The sequence below is a fragment of the Salvelinus alpinus genome, chromosome 28 (genome assembly GCF_045679555.1).
Source record: "Salvelinus alpinus chromosome 28, SLU_Salpinus.1, whole genome shotgun sequence".
Taxonomy (NCBI): domain Eukaryota; kingdom Metazoa; phylum Chordata; class Actinopteri; order Salmoniformes; family Salmonidae; genus Salvelinus; species Salvelinus alpinus.
Window position 1 is genome coordinate 44,398,460 of NC_092113.1, and position 23,498 is coordinate 44,421,957.

The 23,498-nt window shown below is 43.5% G+C and overlaps 1 protein-coding gene and 1 pseudogene across 2 annotated transcripts in view; one reads left to right on the forward strand and one right to left on the reverse strand.

Annotated features, from left to right (window-relative positions):
• Positions 1-23,498, forward strand: part of lad1 (ladinin) — a 106,492-nt gene that overhangs the window by 24,077 nt on the left and 58,917 nt on the right. The window contains exons 4-6 of one of the 2 annotated variants that reach the window (XM_071373256.1): positions 14,314-14,372; positions 14,563-14,695; positions 14,897-14,986. In XM_071373256.1, the coding sequence (XP_071229357.1) occupies positions 14,314-14,372; positions 14,563-14,695; positions 14,897-14,986 (282 nt within the window). The remainder of the gene's footprint in view (positions 1-14,313; positions 14,373-14,562; positions 14,696-14,896; positions 14,987-23,498) is intronic. The other variant, XM_071373257.1, reaches the window with a different exon arrangement.
• On the reverse strand, positions 9,325-10,663 carry LOC139557967 (general transcription factor II-I repeat domain-containing protein 2A-like; annotated as a pseudogene).

Below are 23,498 nucleotides of genomic sequence, written 5' to 3' on the forward strand. Positions count from 1 at the left end.
TAGTGTTAACCCTAACCCCTACCATACAGGATGTGTAACTAGTGTTAACCCTAACCCCTACCATACAGGATGTGTAACTAGTGTTAACTCTAACCCCTACCATACAGGATGTGTAACTAGTGTTAACTCTAACCCCTACCATACAGGGTGTGTAACTAGTGTTAACCCTAACCCCTACCATACAGGGTGTGTAACTAGTGTTAACCCTAACCCTAACCCCTACCATACATTGTGTGTAACTAGTGTTAACCCTAACCCCTACCATACAGGGTGTGTAACTAGTGTTAACCCTAACCCCTACCATACAGGATGTGTAACTAGTCTTAACCCTAACCCCTACCATACAGGATGAGTAACTAGTGTTAACCCTAACCCCTACCATACAGGGTGTGTAACTAGTGTTAACCCTAACCTCTACCATACAGGGTGTTTAACTAGTGTTAACCCTAACCCCTACCATACAGGATGTGTAACTAGTGTTAACCCTAACCCTAACATATAGGGTGTGTAACTAGTGTTAACCCTAACCCCTACCATACAGGGTGTGTAACTAGTGTTAACCCTAACCCCTACCATACAGGGTGTGTACCTAGTGTTAACCCTAACCTCTACCATACAGGATGTGTAACTAGTGTTAACCCTAACCCCTACCATACAGGGTGTGTACCTAGTGTTAACCCTAACCCCTACCATACAGGGTGTGTAACTAGTGTTAACTCTAACCCCTACCATACAGGGTGTGTAACTAGTGTTAACCCTAACCCCTACCATACAGGATGTGTAACTAGTGTTAACCCTAACCCCTACCATACAGGGTGTGTAACTAGTGTTAACCCTAACCCCTACCATACAGGGTGTGTACCTAGTGTTAACTCTAACCCCTACCATACAGGATGTGTAACTAGTGTTAACCCTAACCCCTACCATACAGGGTGTGTAACTAGTGTTAACCCTAACCCCTACCATACAGGGTGTGTAACTAGTGTTAACCCTAACCTCTACCATACAGGATGTGTAACTAATGTTAACACTAACCCTAACCCCTACCATACAGGGTGTGTACCTAGTGTTAACCCTAACCCCTACCATACAGGATGTGTAACTAGTGTTAACACTAACCCCTACCATACAGGGTGTGTACCTAGTGTTAACCCTAACCCCTACCATACAGGGTGTGTAACTAGTGTTAACCCTAACCCCTACCATACAGGGTGTGTATCTAGTTTTAACCCTAACCCCTACCATACAGGGTGTGTAACTAGTGTTAACCCTAACCTCTACCATACAGGATGTGTAACTAGTGTTAACCCTAACCCCTACCATACAGGATGTGTAACTAGTGTTAACTCTAACCCCTACCATACAGGATGTGTAACTAGTGTTAACTCTAACCCCTACCATACAGGGTGTGTAACTAGTGTTAACCCTAACCCCTACCATACAGGGTGTGTAACTAGTGTTAACCATAACCCTAACCCCTACCATACATTGTGTGTAACTAGTGTTAACCCTAACCCCTACCATACAGGGTGTGTAACTAGTGTTAACCCTAACCCCTACCATACAGGATGTGTAACTAGTCTTAACCCTAACCCCTACCATACAGGATGAGTAACTAGTGTTAACCCTAACCCCTACCATACAGGGTGTGTAACTAGTGTTAACCCTAACCTCTACCATACAGGGTGTTTAACTAGTGTTAACCCTAACCCCTACCATACAGGGTGTGTAACTAGTGTTAACCCTAACCCCTAACATACAGGATGTGTAACTAGTGTTAACCCTAACCCTAACATATAGGGTGTGTAACTAGTGTTAACCCTAACCCCTACCATACAGGGTGTGTAACTAGTGTTAACCCTAACCCCTACCATACAGGGTGTGTACCTAGTGTTAACCCTAACCTCTACCATACAGGATGTGTAACTAGTGTTAACCCTAACCCCTACCATACAGGGTGTGTAACTAGTGTTAACCCTAACCCCTACCATACAGGGTGTGTAACTAGTGTTAACTCTAACCCCTACCATACAGGGTGTGTAACTAGTGTTAACCCTAACCCCTACCATACAGGATGTGTAACTAGTGTTAACCCTAACCCCTACCATACAGGGTGTGTAACTAGTGTTAACCCTAACCCCTACCATACAGGGTGTGTACCTAGTGTTAACTCTAACCCCTACCATACAGGATGTGTAACTAGTGTTAACCCTAACCCCTACCATACAGGGTGTGTAACTAGTGTTAACCCTAACCCCTACCATACAGGGTGTGTAACTAGTGTTAACCCTAACCTCTACCATACAGGATGTGTAACTAATGTTAACACTAACCCTAACCCCTACCATACAGGGTGTGTATCTAGTGTTAACCCTAACCCCTACCATACAGGGTGTGTAACTAGTGTTAACCCTAACCTCTACCATACAGGATGTGTAACTAGTGTTAACCCTAACCCCTACCATACAGGGTGTGTAACTAGTGTTAACTCTAACCCTAACCCCTACCATACAGGGTGTGTAACTAGTGTTAACCCTAACCCCTACCATACAGGGTGTGTAACTAGTGTTAACCCTAACCTCTACCATACAGGATGTGTAACTAGTGTTAACCCTAACCCCTACCATACAGGATGTGTAACTAGTGTTAACTCTAACCCCTACCATACAGGATGTGTAACTAGTGTTAACTCTAACCCCTACCATACAGGGTGTGTAACTAGTGTTAACCCTAACCCCTACCATACAGGGTGTGTAACTAGTGTTAACCATAACCCTAACCCCTACCATACATTGTGTGTAACTAGTGTTAACCCTAACCCCTACCATACAGGGTGTGTAACTAGTGTTAACCCTAACCCCTACCATACAGGATGTGTAACTAGTCTTAACCCTAACCCCTACCATACAGGATGAGTAACTAGTGTTAACCCTAACCCCTACCATACAGGGTGTGTAACTAGTGTTAACCCTAACCTCTACCATACAGGGTGTTTAACTAGTGTTAACCCTAACCCCTACCATACAGGGTGTGTAACTAGTGTTAACCCTAACCCCTAACATACAGGATGTGTAACTAGTGTTAACCCTAACCCTAACATATAGGGTGTGTAACTAGTGTTAACCCTAACCCCTACCATACAGGGTGTGTAACTAGTGTTAACCCTAACCCCTACCATACAGGGTGTGTACCTAGTGTTAACCCTAACCTCTACCATACAGGATGTGTAACTAGTGTTAACCCTAACCCCTACCATACAGGGTGTGTAACTAGTGTTAACCCTAACCCCTACCATACAGGGTGTGTAACTAGTGTTAACTCTAACCCCTACCATACAGGGTGTGTAACTAGTGTTAACCCTAACCCCTACCATACAGGATGTGTAACTAGTGTTAACCCTAACCCCTACCATACAGGGTGTGTAACTAGTGTTAACCCTAACCCCTACCATACAGGGTGTGTACCTAGTGTTAACTCTAACCCCTACCATACAGGATGTGTAACTAGTGTTAACCCTAACCCCTACCATACAGGGTGTGTAACTAGTGTTAACCCTAACCCCTACCATACAGGGTGTGTAACTAGTGTTAACCCTAACCTCTACCATACAGGATGTGTAACTAATGTTAACACTAACCCTAACCCCTACCATACAGGGTGTGTATCTAGTGTTAACCCTAACCCCTACCATACAGGGTGTGTAACTAGTGTTAACCCTAACCTCTACCATACAGGATGTGTAACTAGTGTTAACCCTAACCCCTACCATACAGGGTGTGTAACTAGTGTTAACTCTAACCCTAACCCCTACCATACAGGGTGTGTAACTAGTGTTAACCCTAACCCCTACCATACAGGGTGTGTAACTAGTGTTAACACTAACCTCTACCATACAGGGTGTGTAACTAGTGTTAACCCTAACCCTAACCCCTACCATACAGGATGTGTAACTAGTGTTAACCCTAACTCTAACCCCTACCATACAGGATGTGTAACTAGTGTTAACACTAACCCCTACCATACAGGGTGTGTAACTAGTGTTAACCCTAACCGCTACCATACAGGGTGTGTAACTATGGTGAAAACCCTAACCTCTACCATACAGGGTGTGTAACTAGTGTTAACCCTAACCTCTACCATACAGGGTGTGTAACTAGTGTTAACTCTAACCCTAACCCCTACCATACAGGGTGTGTAACTAGTGTTAACCCTAACCCCTACCATACAGGGTGTGTAACTAGTGTTAACCCTAACCCCTACCATACAGGATGTGTAACTAGTGTTAACCCTAACCCTTACCATACAGGGTGTGTAACTAGTGTTAACCCTAACCCTAACCCCTACCATACAGGGTGTGTAACTAGCGTTAACCCTAACCTCTACCATACAGGGTGTGTAACTAGTGTTAACCCTAACCCCTACCATACAGGGTGTGTAACTAGTGTTAACCCTAACCTCTACCATACAGGATGTGTAACTAGTGTTAACACTAACCCCTACCATACAGGGTGTGTAACTAGTGTTAACCCTAACCCCTACCATACAGGGTGTGTAACTAGTGTTAACCCTAACCTCTACCATACAGGGTGTGTAACTAGTGTTAACCCTAACCCCTACCATACAGGGTGTGTAACTAGTGTTAACACTAACCACTACCATACAGGATGTGTAACTAGTGTTAACCCTAAACCCTACCATACAGGGTGTGTAACTAGTGTTAACCCTAACCCTAACCCCTACCATACAGGGTGTGTAACTAGTGTTAACTCTAACCCCTACCATACAGGGTGTGTAACTAGTGTTAACCCTAACCCCTACCATACAGGGTGTGTACCTAGTGTTAACCCTAACCCTACCATACAGGGTGTGTAACTAGTGTTAACCCTAACCCCTACCATACAGGATGTGTAACTAGTGTTAACTCTAACCCCTACCATACAGGATGTGTAACTAGTGTTAACCCTAACCCCTACCATACAGGGTGTGTAACTAGTGTTAACCCTAACCCCTACCATACAGGATGTGTAACTAGTGTTAACCCTAACCCCTACCATACAGGATGTGTAACTAGTGTTAACTCTAACCCCTACCATACAGGGTGTGTAACTAGTGTTAACCCTAACCCCTACCATACAGGGTGTGTAACTAGTGTTAACCCTAACCCTAACCCCTACCATACATTGTGTGTAACTAGTGTTAACCCTAACCCCTACCATACAGGGTGTGTAACTAGTGTTAACCCTAACCCCTACCATACAGGATGTGTAACTAGTCTTAACCCTAACCCCTACCATACAGGATGAGTAACTAGTGTTAACCCTAACCCCTACCATACAGGGTGTGTAACTAGTGTTAACCCTAACCTCTACCATACAGGGTGTTTAACTAGTGTTAACCCTAACCCCTACCATACAGGGTGTGTAACTAGTGTTAACACTAACCCCTACCATACAGGATGTGTACCTAGTGTTAACCCTAACCCCTACCATACAGGATGTGTACCTAGTGTTAACCCTAACCCCTACCATACAGGGTGTGTAACTAGTGTTAACTCTAACCCTAACCCCTACCATACAGGATGTGTAACTAGTGTTAACACTAACCTCTACCATACAGGGTGTGTAACTAGTGTTAACCCTAACCCCGACCATACAGGGTGTGTAACTAGTGTTAACCCTAACCCCTACCATACAGGGTGTGTAACTAGTGTTAACCCTAACCCCTACCATACAGGATGTGTAACTAGTGTTAACCCTAACCCCTACCATACAGGATGTGTAACTAGTGTTAACCCTAACCCCTACCATACAGGGTGTGTAACTAGTGTTAACCCTAACCTCTACCATACAGGATGTGTAACTAGTGTTAACTCTAACCCCTACCATACAGGGTGTGTAACTAGTGTTAACCCTAACCCCTACCATACAGGGTGTGTAACTAGTGTTAACCCTAACCCCTACCATACAGGGTGTGTAACTAGTGTTAACCCTAACCCTAACTCCTACCATACAGGGTGTGTAACTAGTGTTAACCCTAACCCCTACCATACAGGATGTGTAACTAGTGTTAACCCTAACCCCTACCATACAGGGTGTGTAACTAGTGTTAACCCTAACCCCTACCATACAGGATGTGTAACTAGTGTTAACACTAACCCTAACCCCTACCATACAGGGTGTGTAACTAGTGTTAACCCTAACCCTAACCCCTATCATACAGGGTGTGTACCTAGTGTTAACACTAACCCCTACCATACAGGGTGTGTAACTAGTGTTAACCCTAACCTCTACCATACAGGATGTGTAACTAGTGTTAACCCTAACCCTAACCCCTATCATACAGGGTGTGTACCTAGTGTTAACACTAACCCCTACCATACAGGGTGTGTAACTAGTGTTAACCCTAACCTCTACCATACAGGATGTGTAACTAGTGTTAACCCTAACCCTAACCCCTACCATACAGGATGTGTAACTAGTGTTAACCCTAACCCCTACCATACAGGGTGTGTAACTAGTGTTAACCCTAACCTCTACCATACAGGATGTGTAACTAGTGTTAACCCTAACCTCTACCATACAGGATGTGTAACTAGTGTTAACCCTAACCCCTACCATACAGGGTGTGTAACTAGTGTTAACCCTAACCCCTACCATACAGGGTGTGTACCTAGTGTTAACACTAACCCCTACCATACAGGATGTGTAACTAGTGTTAACACTAACCCCTACCATACAGGGTGTGTAACTAGTGTTAACACTAACCCCTACCATACAGGGTGTGTACCTAGTGTTAACCCTAACCCCTACCATACAGGATGTGTAACTAGTGTTAACCCTAACCCCTACCATACAGGGTGTGTAACTAGTGTTAACCCTAACCCCTACCATACAGGGTGTGTACCTAGTGTTAACCCTAACCCCTACCATACAGGGTGTGTAATTAGTGTTAACTCTAACTCTAACCCCTACCATACAGGGTGTGTAACTAGTGTTAACTCTAACCCCTACCATTTGTTAATAATCTACTCCATTAACAGGGGACCTTTCTCCTTTCTCCCTGGGGAACACTTTCAGCCTCACACACGCCTACAGATTGACCCATTCTCACACACACACACACACACACACACACACACACACACACACACACACACACACACACACACACACACACACACACACACACACAGAGTCCTGACAGGTTAGACATGGTAGAACACTGCAAGGTCCCATTGTGCCAGACTAACTGGGTGTGGTTTGATGCGATCCTGTTGGTTGAGAACTCAGTGCTCTTTAACCTCACCCTAACCCTCTGTTTAGCAAAAGGAACTTTTCCTCAAAGAGCTTTTACTTTGTATTGTGTTGCTTGATAAAGCCTTCATAACAGCTGTTCTGTAGGAATACAGTTACTGTGAGAGAAGTGGATCAGTTAATATCAGGTACTAACTAAAACAGGCCTGGGTAATTATTTTCCATGGAGGGCCATATTAGAATATATGTTTGCCATCGCGGGCCAGATTCATAGTACAGGATTATACATCATGTGTATGACTGTGTTGACAGATATATCTACTGTAAATCACATCCAGATATGCAACTTATTTTAGTTTTTTAACATGTAGAGAAATAAACCACATCCAAGTTCTCCTTTTGGTAGGTCTTTTCATGATGAAGATCTAGGTTAAAGTACACTGTGCATTCAGCACCACGGACAGAACTCTTGTTAATGGTTATGCACAAAAACACAAGAGAGGGAGAGAGCTCAACATCACATTTAAACTCCTCAATCAGTGTGAGGAGTGAAGTCTCTGATGGGCATTGACTAGAGGAGTGAAGTCTCTGATGGGCATTGACTAGAGGAGTGAAGTCTCTGATGGGCATTGACTAGAGGAGTGAAGTCTCTGATGGGCATTGACTAGAGGAGTGAAGTCTCTGATGGGCATTGACTAGAGCAGTGAAGTCTCTGATGGGCATTGACTAGAGGAGTGAAGTCTCTGATGGGCATTGACTAGAGGAGTGAAGTCTCTGATGGGCATTGACTAGAGGAGTGAAGTCTCTGATGGGCATTGACTAGAGGAGTGAAGTCTCTGATGGGTATTGACTAGAGGAGTGAAGTCTCTGATGGGCATTGACTAGAGGAGTGAAGTCTCTGATGGGCATTGACTAGAGCAGTGAAGTCTCTGATGGGCATTGACTAGAGGAGTGAAGTCTCTGATGGGCATTGACTAGAGGAGTGAAGTCTCTGATGGGCATTGACTAGAGGAGTGAAGTCTCTGATGGGCATTGACTAGAGGAGTGAAGTCTCTGATGGGCATTGACTAGAGGAGTGAAGTCTCTGATGGGCATTGACTAGAGGAGTGAAGTCTCTGATGGGCATTGACTAGAGGAGTGAAGTCTCTGATGGGCATTGACTAGAGGAGTGAAGTCTCTGATGGGCATTGACTAGAGGAGTGAAGTCTCTGATGGGCATTGACTAGAGGAGTGAAGTCTCTGATGGGCATTGACTAGAGCAGTGAAGTCTCTGATGGGCATTGACTAGAGGAGTGAAGTCTCTGATGGGCATTGACTAGAGGAGTGAAGTCTCTGATGGGCATTGACTAGAGGAGTGAAGTCTCTGATGGGCATTGACTAGAGGAGTGAAGTCTCTGATGGGCATTGACTAGAGGAGTGAAGTCTCTGATGGGCATTGACTAGAGGAGTGAAGTCTCTGATGGGCATTGACTAGAGGAGTGAAGTCTCTGATGGGCATTGACTAGAGGAGTGAAGTCTCTGATGGGCATTGACTAGAGGAGTGAAGTCTCTGATGGGCATTGACTAGAGGAGTGAAGTCTCTGATGGGCATTGACTAGAGGAGTGAAGTCTCTGATGGGCATTGACTAGAGCAGTGAAGTCAGGTATAGTTTCTGACGTCGCTATGAGCAGGACTGCTGAGAGGTGAGAGTCAGTAAGAGATGATCTGTTCCTTGACTTGTTATATTTCATCACTGAACATGTCTGTTCACATACATAGGTTGACCCAAACAGTACAAACATCTTCTGAGCTCCACTCCTAATCTTTGTAAAGTTTTGGTCATCGAGAGATGCATAGAACCTCGTCAGTGACAATGTTTTGAATAGTTCTCCAATCACTGCATAAGACTGAAGATGGATAAGTTCAAGTTGCAGGTCAGTGGGAGCGTTATCCACATTGAAGGTGAAAGGAGAGGAAACCAACAGCATGTCATTTTCCCACACTTTCAAATCCTCAAAACGACGAGAAAACTCACCGTTCAAAGTAGCAGCGATGTATACTTCTCCCGCTGGTCAACTGACAGGGAACAGACTAGTGGTGTTGGGAGGTGGATGTATACTTCTCCCGCTGGTCAACTGATAGGGAACAGACTAGTAGTGTCGGAAGGTGGGTGAGATTGTTGACTTCTACTTGACGGGTCAGGAGGAGTCATTTTCCCTTGAAGGCTTTGACAAGGCTGTACATCTGATGTGCAAAAAGGCCCTTTCCTTGTAGTTTGGAAGTCAGTTCGTTCATGAGGGCCTGTAACGCCTGTTGGTGGAAGAAGGTGAGGACCAAGGTGCAGCGTGGTTCGTGTCCATTTTTATTATAACCGAACACTAGAACAAAAATTATCAAAACGGCACAAACGAAACAGTTCTATCGGGTGTAGACACACAAAAAAGAAAACTACCCACCAACACAGGTCGGAACAGGTTACCTAAGTATGGTTCTCAATCAGAGACAACGATTGACAGCTGCCTCTGATTGGGAACCATACCAGGCCAAAACACAGAACTACAAAACATAGAACAAAACATAGAATGCCCACCCCAACTCACGCCCTGACCTAACCAAAATAGAGACATAAACAAGGAACTAAGGTCAGGGCGTGACAGTGCCATAATGTCCACGGTGAAGGCAAAATCAGCCAAACATTTTTTATCTTGCAGTTGAGGGAAATCCACATTTTCCTTTCATTTGCAAAAACTCAGCATTCTCCGACTTCAGGTCCCACAACCTTTAAAGCACCTTCCCCTAACTCAGCCATCTCATGTTTGTGTGGTCAGGGAGATCTGCATGACCCGACTCTGTCTCTTCCAACAGTGAGACAAACTGCCTGTGGTTTAAAGATTTTTCTCTTATGAAGTTTACCACTTTAGTGACTGTATCCACAACATGGCTCATTTTCAGAACACATTTACAGAGCACCTCCTGATGAATAATGCAATGCAGGAAAATAATTGTCTGATCTGGGTTCAGCTCAGCTACTTGATCTTGTATCCTTTTCAAAAGGTTAATGTTTTTTCCTGTTAAGTTTGGGCACCCAACAGTGATCACACAGGAGAGACTTTAACTAAGTGGATCAGTTACTGTAAGATACTTTAACTGCATCAGTTATTGTAAGAGACTCTAAGTGGTACTGTAAGAGATTTTGGAAGATAACTAAGTGGACCAGTAAAATATAAATGTCCAGGACATGTTTGATCAGGTCTATGTTATTTAAGTAATAATGCCCGAGAAGCTGGGGTTCGGAGGATATATTGGCACAGGTGTTGTTAGGCCCGAGACATAGTTATTTTGATGAATTTATTCTTACTGTTTCGTCCACCCACAAAATATAGTCCTGAGACAAATCGAGGGTGGCTACCCAAGCCGGCTGGTCGTTCATTCTATCGGTTCGGTTGACAGAGACGCGACCCAGCCATTCAGTCTTTTTGTTCTGTATCTATGGACACAACCCAGTCATTCAGTCTTTTTGTTCTGTATCTATGGACGCAACCCAGTCAATAAGTTTTTTTGTTCTGTATCTATGGATGCGACCCAGTCAATTTATAATATTTTTAATTTAACTTTATTTAACTAGGTAAGTCAGTTAAGAACAAATTCTTATTTTCAATGACGGCCTAGGAACAGCGGGATTACTGCCTTGTTCAGGGGCAGAACAACAGATTTTTACCTTGTCAGCTCGGCGATTCAATCTTGCAACCTTTCGGTTACTAGTCCAACACTCTAACCACTAGGCTACCTGCTGCCCAAGGGTTAACTGTAACCTGGGTGTCCTCTTTAGCCTGGTCTACTTGGCTTGTTGCCACCAAATGCGCCTTGGTTCAGGCATGTTCAAAAACCTTTTTTCGGGGAGGGATCTTTGTTGTTGTTATTTTACATCTGATGCGTAGGAAGTTAATTTACTGTACATTCCACCCACTCTTTTGCTAGTTTAATCCCTACAGTCGTTTCTAGCCCCAAGCTCACTACTGTGTTGCATGTTGTCCAACCGAACTTTGAATTCTGCATGACAAGCCAGGGGTTATATGTATTTTTACATTTATTTTAAATATAACCTTTATTTAGCTATTTTGGTTCTGTATCTATATGTTTGATTGTTCTTAAACTGGAAATTGCACCTTCTCCGAGCACTTCGCACTGCCCCCCATCCCCCAGCTCCCCGTCTCCCTCTCCCACTGAGTCTTACTCGCTAGTAAGCCAAGCTAGTGGAGGTGCCGGTGGTGATGCTGAACTGGCGGGATTAGCATCGCTGCTAGCTAAGGCGTCGCCATCAGGAACACCCCTCACTCCTCTCCTCCGTCACTGATAGTGCTCTCGCTCGTTCAAGGTTTGATTCACCATTTTCTCTGGATTTTTTTACTTGAAAAAACTCGATTGACTTTTCTCATCCTTTCTTTATTTTTTAATTTATTTTTTATTTCACCTTTATTTAACCAGGTAGGCCAGTTGAGAACAAGTTCTCATTTACAACTGCGACCTGGCCAAGATAAAGCAAAGCAGTGCGACAAAAACAACACAGAGTTACACATAAACAAACGTACAGTCAATAACACAATAGAAAAATCTATGTACAGTGCGTGCAAATGTAGAAGAGTAGGGAGGTAAGGCAATAAATAGGCCATGGAGGCGAAATAATTACAATTTAGCATTAACACTGGAGTGATAGATGTGCAGATATTGATGTGCAAGTAGAGACACTGGGGTGCAAAAGAGCAAGAGAATAAGTAACAATATGGGGATGACGTAGTTGGGTATGCTATTTACAGATTGGCTGTGTACAGGTACAGTGATCGGTAAGCTACTCTGACAGCTGATGCTTAAAGTTAGAGAGAGGGAGATATAAGACTCCAGCTTCATATGATTTTTGCAATTCGTTCCAGTCATTGGCAGCAGAGAACTGGAAGGAAAGGCGGCCAAAGGAAGTGTTGGCTTTGGGGGTGACCAGTGAAATATACCTGCTGGAGCGCGTGCTACGGGTGGGTGTTGCTATGGTGACCAGTGAGCTGAGATAAGGCGGGGATTTACTTAGCAAAGACTTATAGATGACCTGGAGCCAGTGGGTCTGGTGACGAATATGTAGCGAGGGCCAGCCTACGAGAGCATACAGGTCGCAGTGGTGGGTAGTATATGGGGCTTTGGTGACAGAACAGATGGCACTGTGATAGACTACATCCAGTTTGCTGAGTAGAGTGTTGGAGGCTATTTTGAAATGACATCGCCGAAGTCAAGGATCGGTAGGATAGTCAGTTTTACGAGGGTATGTTTAGCAGCATGAGTGAAGGATGCTTTCTTTTGCGAAATAGGAAGCCAATTCCAGATTTAATTGGATTGGAGATGCTTAATGTGAGTCTGGAAGGAGAGTTTACAGTCTAACCAGACACCTAGGTATTTGTAGTTGTCCACATATTCTAAGTCAGAACCGTCCAGAGTAGTGATGCTAGTCTGGCGGGAGGGTGCGGGCAGCAATCGGTTGAAGAGCATGCACTTAGTTTTACTTGCATTTAAAAGCAATTGGAGGCCTTGGAAGGAGTGTGGTATGGCATTGAAGCTCGTTTGGAGGTCTGTTAGCACAGTGTCCAAAGAAGGGCCAGATGTATACAGAATGGTGTCATCTGCGTAGAAGTCGATCAGAGAATCACCAGCAGCAGGAGCGACATCATTGATATATACAGAGAAAAGAGTCGGCCCGAGAATTGAACCCTGTGGCACCCCCATAGAGACTGCCAGAGGTCCGGACAACAGGCCCTCCGATTTGAGACACTGAACTCTATCTGAGAAGTAGTTGGTGAACCAGGCGATGCAGTCATTTGAGAAGTCAAGGCTATTGAGTCTGCCGATAAGAATGCGGTGATTGACAGAGTCGAAAGCCTTGGCCAGGTCGATGAAGACGGTTGCACAGTACTGTCTTTTATCGATGGTGGTTATGATATCGTTAGGACCTTGAGCGTGGCTGAGGTGCACCCATGACCAGCTCGGAAACCAGACTGCATAGTGGAGAAGGTACGGTGGTATTCGAAATGGCCGGTGATCTGTTTGTTAACTTGGCTTTCAAAGATTTCAGAGACGCAGGGCAGGATGGATATAGGTCTAGAGTGTCTCCCCCTTTGAAGAGGGGGATGACCGCGGCAGCTTTCCAATCTTTGGGGATCTCAGACGACACGAGAGGTTGAATAGGCTAGTAATAGGGGTTGCAACAATTTTGGTGGATCATTTTAGAAAGAGAGGGTCCAGATTGTCTAGCCCAGCTGATTTGTAGGTTTCCAGATTTTGCAGCTCTTTCAGAACATCAGCTGTCTGGATTTGGGTGAAGGAGAAGCAGGGGGGGGGGCTTGGGCAAGTTGCTGCAGGGGGTGCTGAGATGTTGACCGGGGTAGGGGTAGCCAGGTGGAAAGCATGGCCAGGCATAGGAAAATGCTTATGGAAAAGATCGATTATTGTAGATTTATTGGTGGTGACAATGTTTCCTATCCTCAGTGTAGTGGGCAGCTGGGAGGAGGTGCTCTTATTCGCCATTGACTTTAGTGTCCCAAAACTTTTTGGAATTAGTGCTACAGGATGCAAGTTTCTGTTTGAAGAAGCTAGCCTTAGCTTTCCTAACTGACTGAGTATATTGGTTCCTGACTTCCCTGAACAGTTGCATATCGCGGGGGCTATTCGATGCTAATGCAGAACGCCACAGGATGTTTTTGTGCTGGTCAAGGGCAGTCAAGTCTGGGGTGAACCAAGGGCTATATCTGTTCTTAGTTCAACATTTTTTTGAATGGGGCATGCTTATTTAAGATGGAGAGGAAATTGCTTTAAAAGAACGATCAGGCATCCTCTACTGACGGGATGAGGTCAATTTTCTTTCCCACGATTCAAATTCAGTAGGGAGATGACTAGCCTAGGCTATGTGACGTGATTAAGTAGGGACCTCTTCACTAGCTGACCACCACCACCAAGAGCCACCAAGAGTGTGTGTTGTTGGTTAAGGGCTTGTAAGTAAGCATTTCATGGTAAGGTCTACTGTCTATATATTATGTGTTGTAACAGCAGCAGAATGGTTCCCAGGACCCAGGCCCAGACTCCAAACCTCCCTTCAAGTTTGTCAGGTAAGAACACGGCCCCTAGATAAATTAGTCTGCCAAGTGTCTGTCCAATTTGACCTATTCCTGTAGTTCTCTAACTTCCTGTTATCTCTTCCTGTTGTTCTATAACATCCTGTTATTGCTTCCTGTAGTTCTCAAACTTCCTGTTATCTCTTCCAGTAGTTCTCTAACTTCCTGTTATCCCTTCCTTTAGTTCTCTGTCCATCTCCTTTGATAAGAGTCCCTCCCCCAGCGGGCATACAAGTCCCATGAGCCCCCATTCTCCCACAACGCCGCTGTCCCCCGCTAGAGGAGCTCAGAGCCCCACCCACTACGGACACACAGAGGTAATACACACAGTTGGACTTTTGCCACTACTCACAGACATACAGTCTCTGTAACTGTGCAAGAGCACCCTCTAGTGTTAAAATCAATAAGACTTTACACTGTACTCTAAAAGACAGCTTTATACTCTGTGTTGATGGTTTAACCTTTTCATTGTGTGTGTGTGTCTGTGTGCATTTGTGTGTGTGTGTGTGTGTGTTTAGGGCAGTGTTAATGGATTGGAGCAGATTAGTTTGGAGCAGACGGCCAGACCAGCCTTCGCCAGACAGAGCTCTAGGACCGTCTCCTTCAGGGTAACTAACACATGCTATAAACACCTGTGGCTAGAAAATAGGGTTTTAAACACTGTTATGTTGTTCTGTTGGTCAGAATTTGACTGTAAACTGTAGAGTTGGAGTGAGTTTAGAACTGTAGAGTAGAGTTAGTGGGGATTTAGAACTGTAGAGTTGTTATACGGGCGGAGCAGGTGAACCCAAGTGCAGACTCGGACGAGGAGGCAGGGATAAGGTGACTACGGTATTTATTGAACAACGGCAGGGAACCAGGGACTGAGGCTGAGGCAAGGGGAGCGAGGGCAGGGTAAGCAGGTCTGGAGCGGATTCCAAGGAAGCCGTAGAGTGGGGGTCCAGGACACGAAAGCAGGACTGACGAGACGAGGGACTGGGGACAGGGACCAGAGGCAGAGCGGGCGGAACTGTAGGGGAGGGAAAAGCAGCGTCAGGCTAGCAAAAACAGGCACAAGAGGATAACAAGTTATATGCAGGAACAAACGGCTTGAAGCGTAGACTGACTGAGCAGAGATTACGATCTGGCAGCGTGGAAGTGGCAGGACTGAGTGTTTGTAGAGGTCTTGATTATGGAACAGGTTGCAGCTGGTGGGGATCTGCTCTGCCTCAGCACACCTATCTACACTCATACAGAGAGGGAGAGAGCACCGGGGGAGTGGCGGCAGGTTAGGGAGGATGAGAAGTAGGGTGTGGCAGGGGCAGATGTAACACGAGTAGAGTTAGAGTTTAGAACTGTCGAGGTAGAGGGAGTTTAGACCTGTCGAGGTAGAGGGAGTTTAGAACTGTCGAGGTAGAGGGAGTTTAGAACTGTCGAGGTAGAGGGAGTTTAGAACTGTCGAGGTAGAGGGAGTTTAGAACTGTCGAGGTAGAGGGAGTTTAGAACTGTCGAGGTAGAGGGAGTTTAGAACTGTCGAGGTAGAGGGAGTTTAGAACTGTCGAGGTAGAGGGAGTTTAGAACTGTCGAGGTAGAGGGAGTTTAGAACTGTCGAGGTAGAGGGAGTTTAGAACTGTCGAGGTAGAGGGAGTTTAGAACTGTCGAGGTAGAGGGAGCTTAGAACTGTCGAGGTAGAGGGAGCTTAGAACTGTCGAGGGAGTCAGTCTAGAACTGTAGTTAGTGTCACGTTCCTGACCTATTTTATGTTATTTTTGTATATGTTTAGAGGGTCAGGGCGTGAGTTGGGGTGGGCATTATATGTTTTGTGTTTCATTGTTTAGGTCACTTGTAATTAGCCTTATATGGTTCTCAATCAGAGACAGGTGTTTGACGTTTTCCTCTGATTGAGAACCATATATAGGTTGGCTGTTCACACTGTTTGTTTGTGGGTGATTGTCTCCTGTGTCTTCCGTGTCTGTGTCTGTACACCACACGGGACTGTTTTCGGTTTGTTCGCTTTATGTAGTCTGTTCCTGTTGGTGAGTTCTTTCGTGTCTTTATGTAAGTTCCATGTTCAGGTCTGTCTACGTCGTGTTTGTTATTTTGTAGATTTCAAGTATAGTTCGTGTCAGTGTTCGTCGCTTGTCATTAAATTTCATTATGGCATCATACCTCGCTGCGTATTGGTCCACCGATCCTTCTCTAGTCTCCTCGTCCGAGGAAGAGGAAGACGACAGCCGTTACAGTTAGTCAGTCTAGAACTGTAGTTAGTCAGTCTAGAACTGTCGAGGGAGTCAGTCTAGAAATGTAGTTAGTCAGTCTAGAACTGTAGAGTAGAGTTAGAGGGATTTTAAAATCAAATCAAATAAATAAATGCGCCGAATACAACAGGTGTAGACCTTACCGTGAAATGTTGACTTACAAGCCCTTAACCAACAATGCAGTTGTTTACAGACAGATTATTTCACATATAATTCACTGTATCACAATTCCAGTGGATCAGAAGTTTACATACACTAAGTTGACTGTGCCTTTAAACAGCTTGGAAAATTCCAGAAAAGTATGTCATGGCTTTAGAAGCTTCTGATAGGCTAATAGACATCATTTGAGTCAATTGGAGGTGTACCTGTGGATGTATTTCAAGGCCTACCTTCAAACTCGGTGCCTCTTTGCCTGACATCATGGAAAAATCAAAAGAAATCAGCCAAGACCTCAGAAAAAAATTGTAGACCTCCACAAGTCTGGTTCATCCTTGAGAGCAATTTCCAAATGCCTGAAGGTACAACGTTTATCTGTACAAACAATAGTACGCAAGTATAAACCCCATGGGACCATGCAGCCGTCATACTGCTCAGGAAGGAGTCTCTTTCTGTCTCCTAGAGATGAACGTACTTTGGTGCAAAAAGTGCAAATCAATCCCAGAACAACAGCAAAGGACCTTGTGAAGATGCAGGGGGAAACAGGTACAAAAGTATCTATATCCACAGTAAAACGAGTACTATATCGACATAACCTGAAAGGCCGATCAGCAAGGAAGAAGCCACTGCTCCAAAACCGTCATAAAAAAGCCAGACTATGGTTTGCAACTGCACATGGGGACAAAGATTGTACTTTTTGGAGAAATGTCCTCTGGTCTGATGAAACAAAAATAGAACTGTTTGGCCATAATGACCATCGTTATGTTTGGATGAAAAAGAGGGAGGCTTGCAAGCCGAAGAACACCATCCCAACTGTGAAGCAACATCATGTTGTGCTGTGCTTTTCTGCAGGTGCACGTCACAAAACAGGAAGGATCATGAAGGAGGAAAATTATGTGGATATATTCAAGCAACATCTCAAGACCTCAGTCAGGAAGTTAAAGCTTGGTCACAAATGGGTCTTCCAAATAGACAATGACCCCAAGCATACTTCCAAAGTTGTGGCAAAATGGCTTAAGGACAACAAAGTCAATGTATTGGAGTGGCCATCACAAAGCCCTGACCTCAAACCTATAGAAAATGTGTGGGCAGAACTGAAAAAGCATGTGCGAGCAAGGAGGCCTACAAACCTGACTGAAATCAAATCAAGTCAAAGCTGTAATGTGCGCCGAATACAACAGGTGTAGACCTTACAGTGAAATGCTTACTTACAGGCTCTAACCAATAGTGCAAAAAAGGTATTAGGTGAACAATAGGTAGGTAAAGAAATAAAACAACAGTGAAAAAGACAGGCTATAAAAGTAGCGAGGCTATAAAAGTAGCGAGGCTACATACAGACACCGGTTAGTCAGGCATGTAGATATGGTTAAAGTGACTATGCATATATGATGAACAGAGTGTAGCAGCAGCGTAAAAAGAGAGGTTTGGGTGGTGGGTGACGGGACACAATGCAGATAGCCCGGTTAGCCAATGTGCGGGAGCACTGGTTGGTCGGCCCAATTGAGGTAGTATGTACATGAATGTATAGTTAAAGTGACTATGCATATATGATTAACAGAGAGTAGCATCAGCGTAAAAAGAGGGGTTGGGGGGGACACACAATGCAAATAGTCCGGGTAGCCATTTGATTACCTGTTCAGGAGTCTTATGGCTTGGGGGTAAAAACTGTTGAGAAGCCTTTTTGTTCTTGACTTGGCACTGTGGTACCGCTTGCCATGCGGTAGTAGAGAGAACAGTCTATGACTGGGGTGGCTGGGGTCTTTAACAATTTTTAGGGCCTTCCTCTGACACTGCCTGGTGTAGAGGTCCTGGATGGCAGGCAGCTTAGCCCCAGTGATGTACTAGGCCGTACGCACTACCCTCTGTAGTGCCTTGCGGTCAGAGGCCGAGCAATTGTCGTACCAGGCAGTGATGCAACCGGTCAGGATGCTCTCGATGTTGTAGCTGTAGAACCTTTTGAGGATCTCAGGACCCATGCCAAATCTTTTTAGTTTCCTGAGGGGGAATAGGCTTTGTCGTGCCCTCTTCACGACTGTCTTGGTGCGTTTGGACCATTCTAGTTTGTTTTTGATGTGGACACCGAGGAACTTAACTCTCAACCTGCTCCACTACAGCCCCATCGATGAGAATAGGGGCGTGCTCGGTCCTCCTTTTCCTGTAGTCCACAATCATCTCCTTAGTCTTGGTTACGTTGAGGGATAGGTTGCTATTCTGGCACCACCCGGCCAGGTCTCTGACTTCCTCCCTATAGGCTGTCTCGTCGTTGTCGGTGATCAGGCCTACCACTGCTGTGTCGTCTGCAAACGTAATGATGGTGTTGGAGTCGTGCCTGGCCATGCAGTCGTGGGTGAACAGGGAGTACAGGAGGGGACTGAGCACGTACCCCTGGGGAGCTCCAGTGTTGAGGATCAGCGTGGCAGATGTGTTGCTACCTACTCTCACCACCTGGGGGCGGCCCGTCAGGAAGTCCAGGAGCCAGTTGCAGAGGGAGGTGTTTAATCCCAGGGTCCTTAGCTTAGTGATGAGCTTTGAGGGTACTATGGTGTTGAACGCTGAGCTGTAGTCAATGAATAGCATTCTCACATAAGTGTTCCGTTTGTCTACGTGGGAAAGGGCAGTGTGGAGTGCAATAGAGATTGCATCATCTGTGGATCTGTTTGGGCGGTATGCAAATTAGAGTGGGTCTAGGGTTTCTGGGATAATGGTGTTGATGTGAGCCATTACCAACCTTTCAAAGCACTTCATAGCTACAGACGTGAGTGCTACGGGCGGTAAGCAGGTTACCTTCGCTTCCTTGGGCACAGGGACTATGGTGGTCTTCTTGAAACATGTAGGTATTACAGACTCAGTCAGGGAGAGGTTGAACATGTCAGTGAAGACACTAGCCAGTTGGTGTGCGCATGCCTTCAGTACACGTCCTGGTACTCCATCTGGCCCTGCGGCTTTGTGAATGTTGATCTTTTTAAAGGTCTTACTCACATCGACTATGGAGAGTGTGATTACACAGTCGTCTGGAACCGCTAGTGATCTCAGCACGCTTCAGTGTTGCTTGCCCCGAGGCATAAAAGGCATTCATCTCGTCTGGTTGGCTCGTGTCACTGGGCACCTCGCGGCTGGGTTTCCCTTTGTAGTCCGTAATATTTTTCAAGCCGTGCCACATCCGACGAGTGTCAGAGCCAGTGCAGTAGGATTCAATATTAGTCCTGTATTGAGGCTTTACCTGTTTGATGGTTCGTCTGAGGGCATAGCGGGATTTCTTATGAGCGTCCGGATTAGTGTCATATCACTGTTACAAACAGACATAAAACACTGACATATTGACCAGATAAATACTCTAACAGTCTAAAAAGATAGATTGATTATTCATCTACCATAGTCCAGCACAACGTTCCTATGTATTATGTTTAAATGGTTTTAAAGAATTGTTTGAAGTTAGTAATGGGCCTAGACCGCTTCCCTGGTGAATTTCGGATTCTACCTTGATTATATTAAATAACACCTTCTGTGTTCTGTTAGACAGGTAACTCTTTATCCACAATAGAGTAAACACTAGGTACACACCCTGTATGGTAGTGGTTAGAGTTAACAGTGCGTTCACGCCTTGTAACGTAGTGGATATGGTTAACCTAATCATTGGTAAAGATGGTGTTCTAATGTCAACTCTTATCAGTGGAGGTTATATATTACATACAGTACTACTGTCTTTACCATCACACACAGGTTATATATTACATACAGTACTACTGTCTTTACCATCACACACAGGTTATATATTACATACAGTACTACTGTCTTTACCATCACACACAGGTTATATATTACATACAGTACTACTGTCTTTACCATCACACACAGGTTATATATTACATACAGTACTACTGTCTTTACCATCACACACAGGTTATATATTACATACAGTACTACTGTCTTTACCATCACACACAGGTTATATATTACATACAGTACTACTGTCTTTACCATCACACACAGGTTATATATTACATACAGTACTACTGTCTTTACCATCACACACAGGTTATATATTACATACAGTACTACTGTCTTTACCATCACACACAGGTTATATATTACATACAGTACTACTGTCTTTACCATCACACACAGGTTATATATTACATACAGTACTACTGTCTTTACCATCACACACAGGTTATATATTACATACAGTACTACTGTCTTTACCATCACACACAGGTTATACATTACATACAGTACTACTGTCTTTACCATCACACACACAGGTTATACATTACATACAGTACTACTGTCTTTACCATCACACACAGGTTATATATTACATACAGTACTACTGTCTTTACCATCACACACAGGTTATATATTACATACAGTACTACTGTCTTTACCATCACACACAGGTTATATATTACATACAGTACTACTGTCTTTACCATCACACACAGGTTATACATTACATACAGTACTACTGTCTTTACCATCACACACAGGTTATATATTACATACAGTACTACTGTCTTTACCATCACACACAGGTTATACATTACATACAGTACTACTGTCTTTACCATCACACACAGGTTATATATTACATACAGTACTACTGTCTTTACCATCACACACAGGTTATATATTACATACAGTACTACTGTCTTTACCATCACACACAGGTTATATATTACATACAGTACTACTGTCTTTACCATCACACACAGGTTATATATTACATACAGTACTACTGTCTTTACCATCACACACAGGTTATACATTACATACAGTACTACGGTCTTTACCATCACACACAGGTTATACATTACATACAGTACTACTGTCTTTACCATCACACACAGGTTATATATTACATACATTACTACTGTCTTTACCATCACACACACACACAGGTTATATATTACATACAGTACTACTGTCTTTACCATCACACACAGGTTATATATTACATACAGTACTACTGTCTTTACCATCACACACAGGTTATATATTAAATACAGTACTACTGTCTTTACCATCACACACAGGTTATACATTACATACAGTACTACTGTCTTTACCATCACACACAGGTTATACATTACATACAGTACTACTGTCTTTACCATCACACACAGGTTATATATTACATACATTACTACTGTCTTTACCATCACACACACACACAGGTTATATATTACATACAGTACTACTGTCTTTACCATCACACACAGGTTATATATTACATACAGTACTACTGTCTTTACCATCACACACAGGTTATATATTACATACAGTACTACTGTCTTTACCATCACACACAGGTTATATATTAAATACAGTACTGCTGTCTTTACCATCACACACAGGTTATATATTACATACAGTACTACTGTCTTTACCATCACACACAGGTTATATATTACATACAGTACTACTGTCTTTACCATCACACACAGGTTATATATTACATACAGTACTACTGTCTTTACCATCACACACAGGTTATATATTACATACAGTACTACTGTCTTTACCATCACACACAGGTTATATATTACATACAGTACTACTGTCTTTACCATCACACACAGGTTATATATTACATACAGTACTACTGTCTTTACCATCACACACAGGTTATATATTACATACAGTACTACTGTCTTTACCATCACACACAGGTTATATATTACATACAGTACTACTGTCTTTACCATCACACACACAGGTTATACATTACATACAGTACTACTGTCTTTACCATCACACACAGGTTATATATTACATACAGTACTACTGTCTTTACCATCACACACAGGTTATACATTACATACAGTACTACTGTCTTTACCATCACACACAGGTTATACATTACATACAGTACTACTGTCTTTACCATCACACACAGGTTATACATTACATACATTACTACTGTCTTTACCATCACACACACACACAGGTTATATATTACATACAGTACTACTGTCTTTACCATCACACACAGGTTATATATTACATACAGTACTACTGTCTTTACCATCACACACAGGTTATATATTACATACAGTACTACTGTCTTTACCATCACACACAGGTTATATATTACATACAGTACTACTGTCTTTACCATCACACACAGGTTATATATTACATACAGTACTACTGTCTTTACCATCACACACACAGGTTATACATTACATACAGTACTACTGTCTTTACCATCACACACAGGTTATATATTACATACAGTACTACTGTCTTTACCATCACACACAGGTTATACATTACATACAGTACTACTGTCTTTACCATCACACACAGGTTATACATTACATACAGTACTACTGTCTTTACCATCACACACAGGTTATACATTACATACATTACTACTGTCTTTACCATCACACACACACACAGGTTATATATTACATACAGTACTGCTGTCTTTACCATCACACACAGGTTATATATTACATACAGTACTGCTGTCTTTACCATCACACACAGGTTATATATTACATACAGTACTGCTGTCTTTACCATCACACACAGGTTATATATTACATACAGTACTACTGTCTTTACCATCACACACAGGTTATATATTACATACAGTACTACTGTCTTTACCATCACACACAGGTTATATATTACATACAGTACTACTGTCTTTACCATCACACACAGGTTATATATTACATACAGTACTACTGTCTTTACCATCACACACACACAGGTT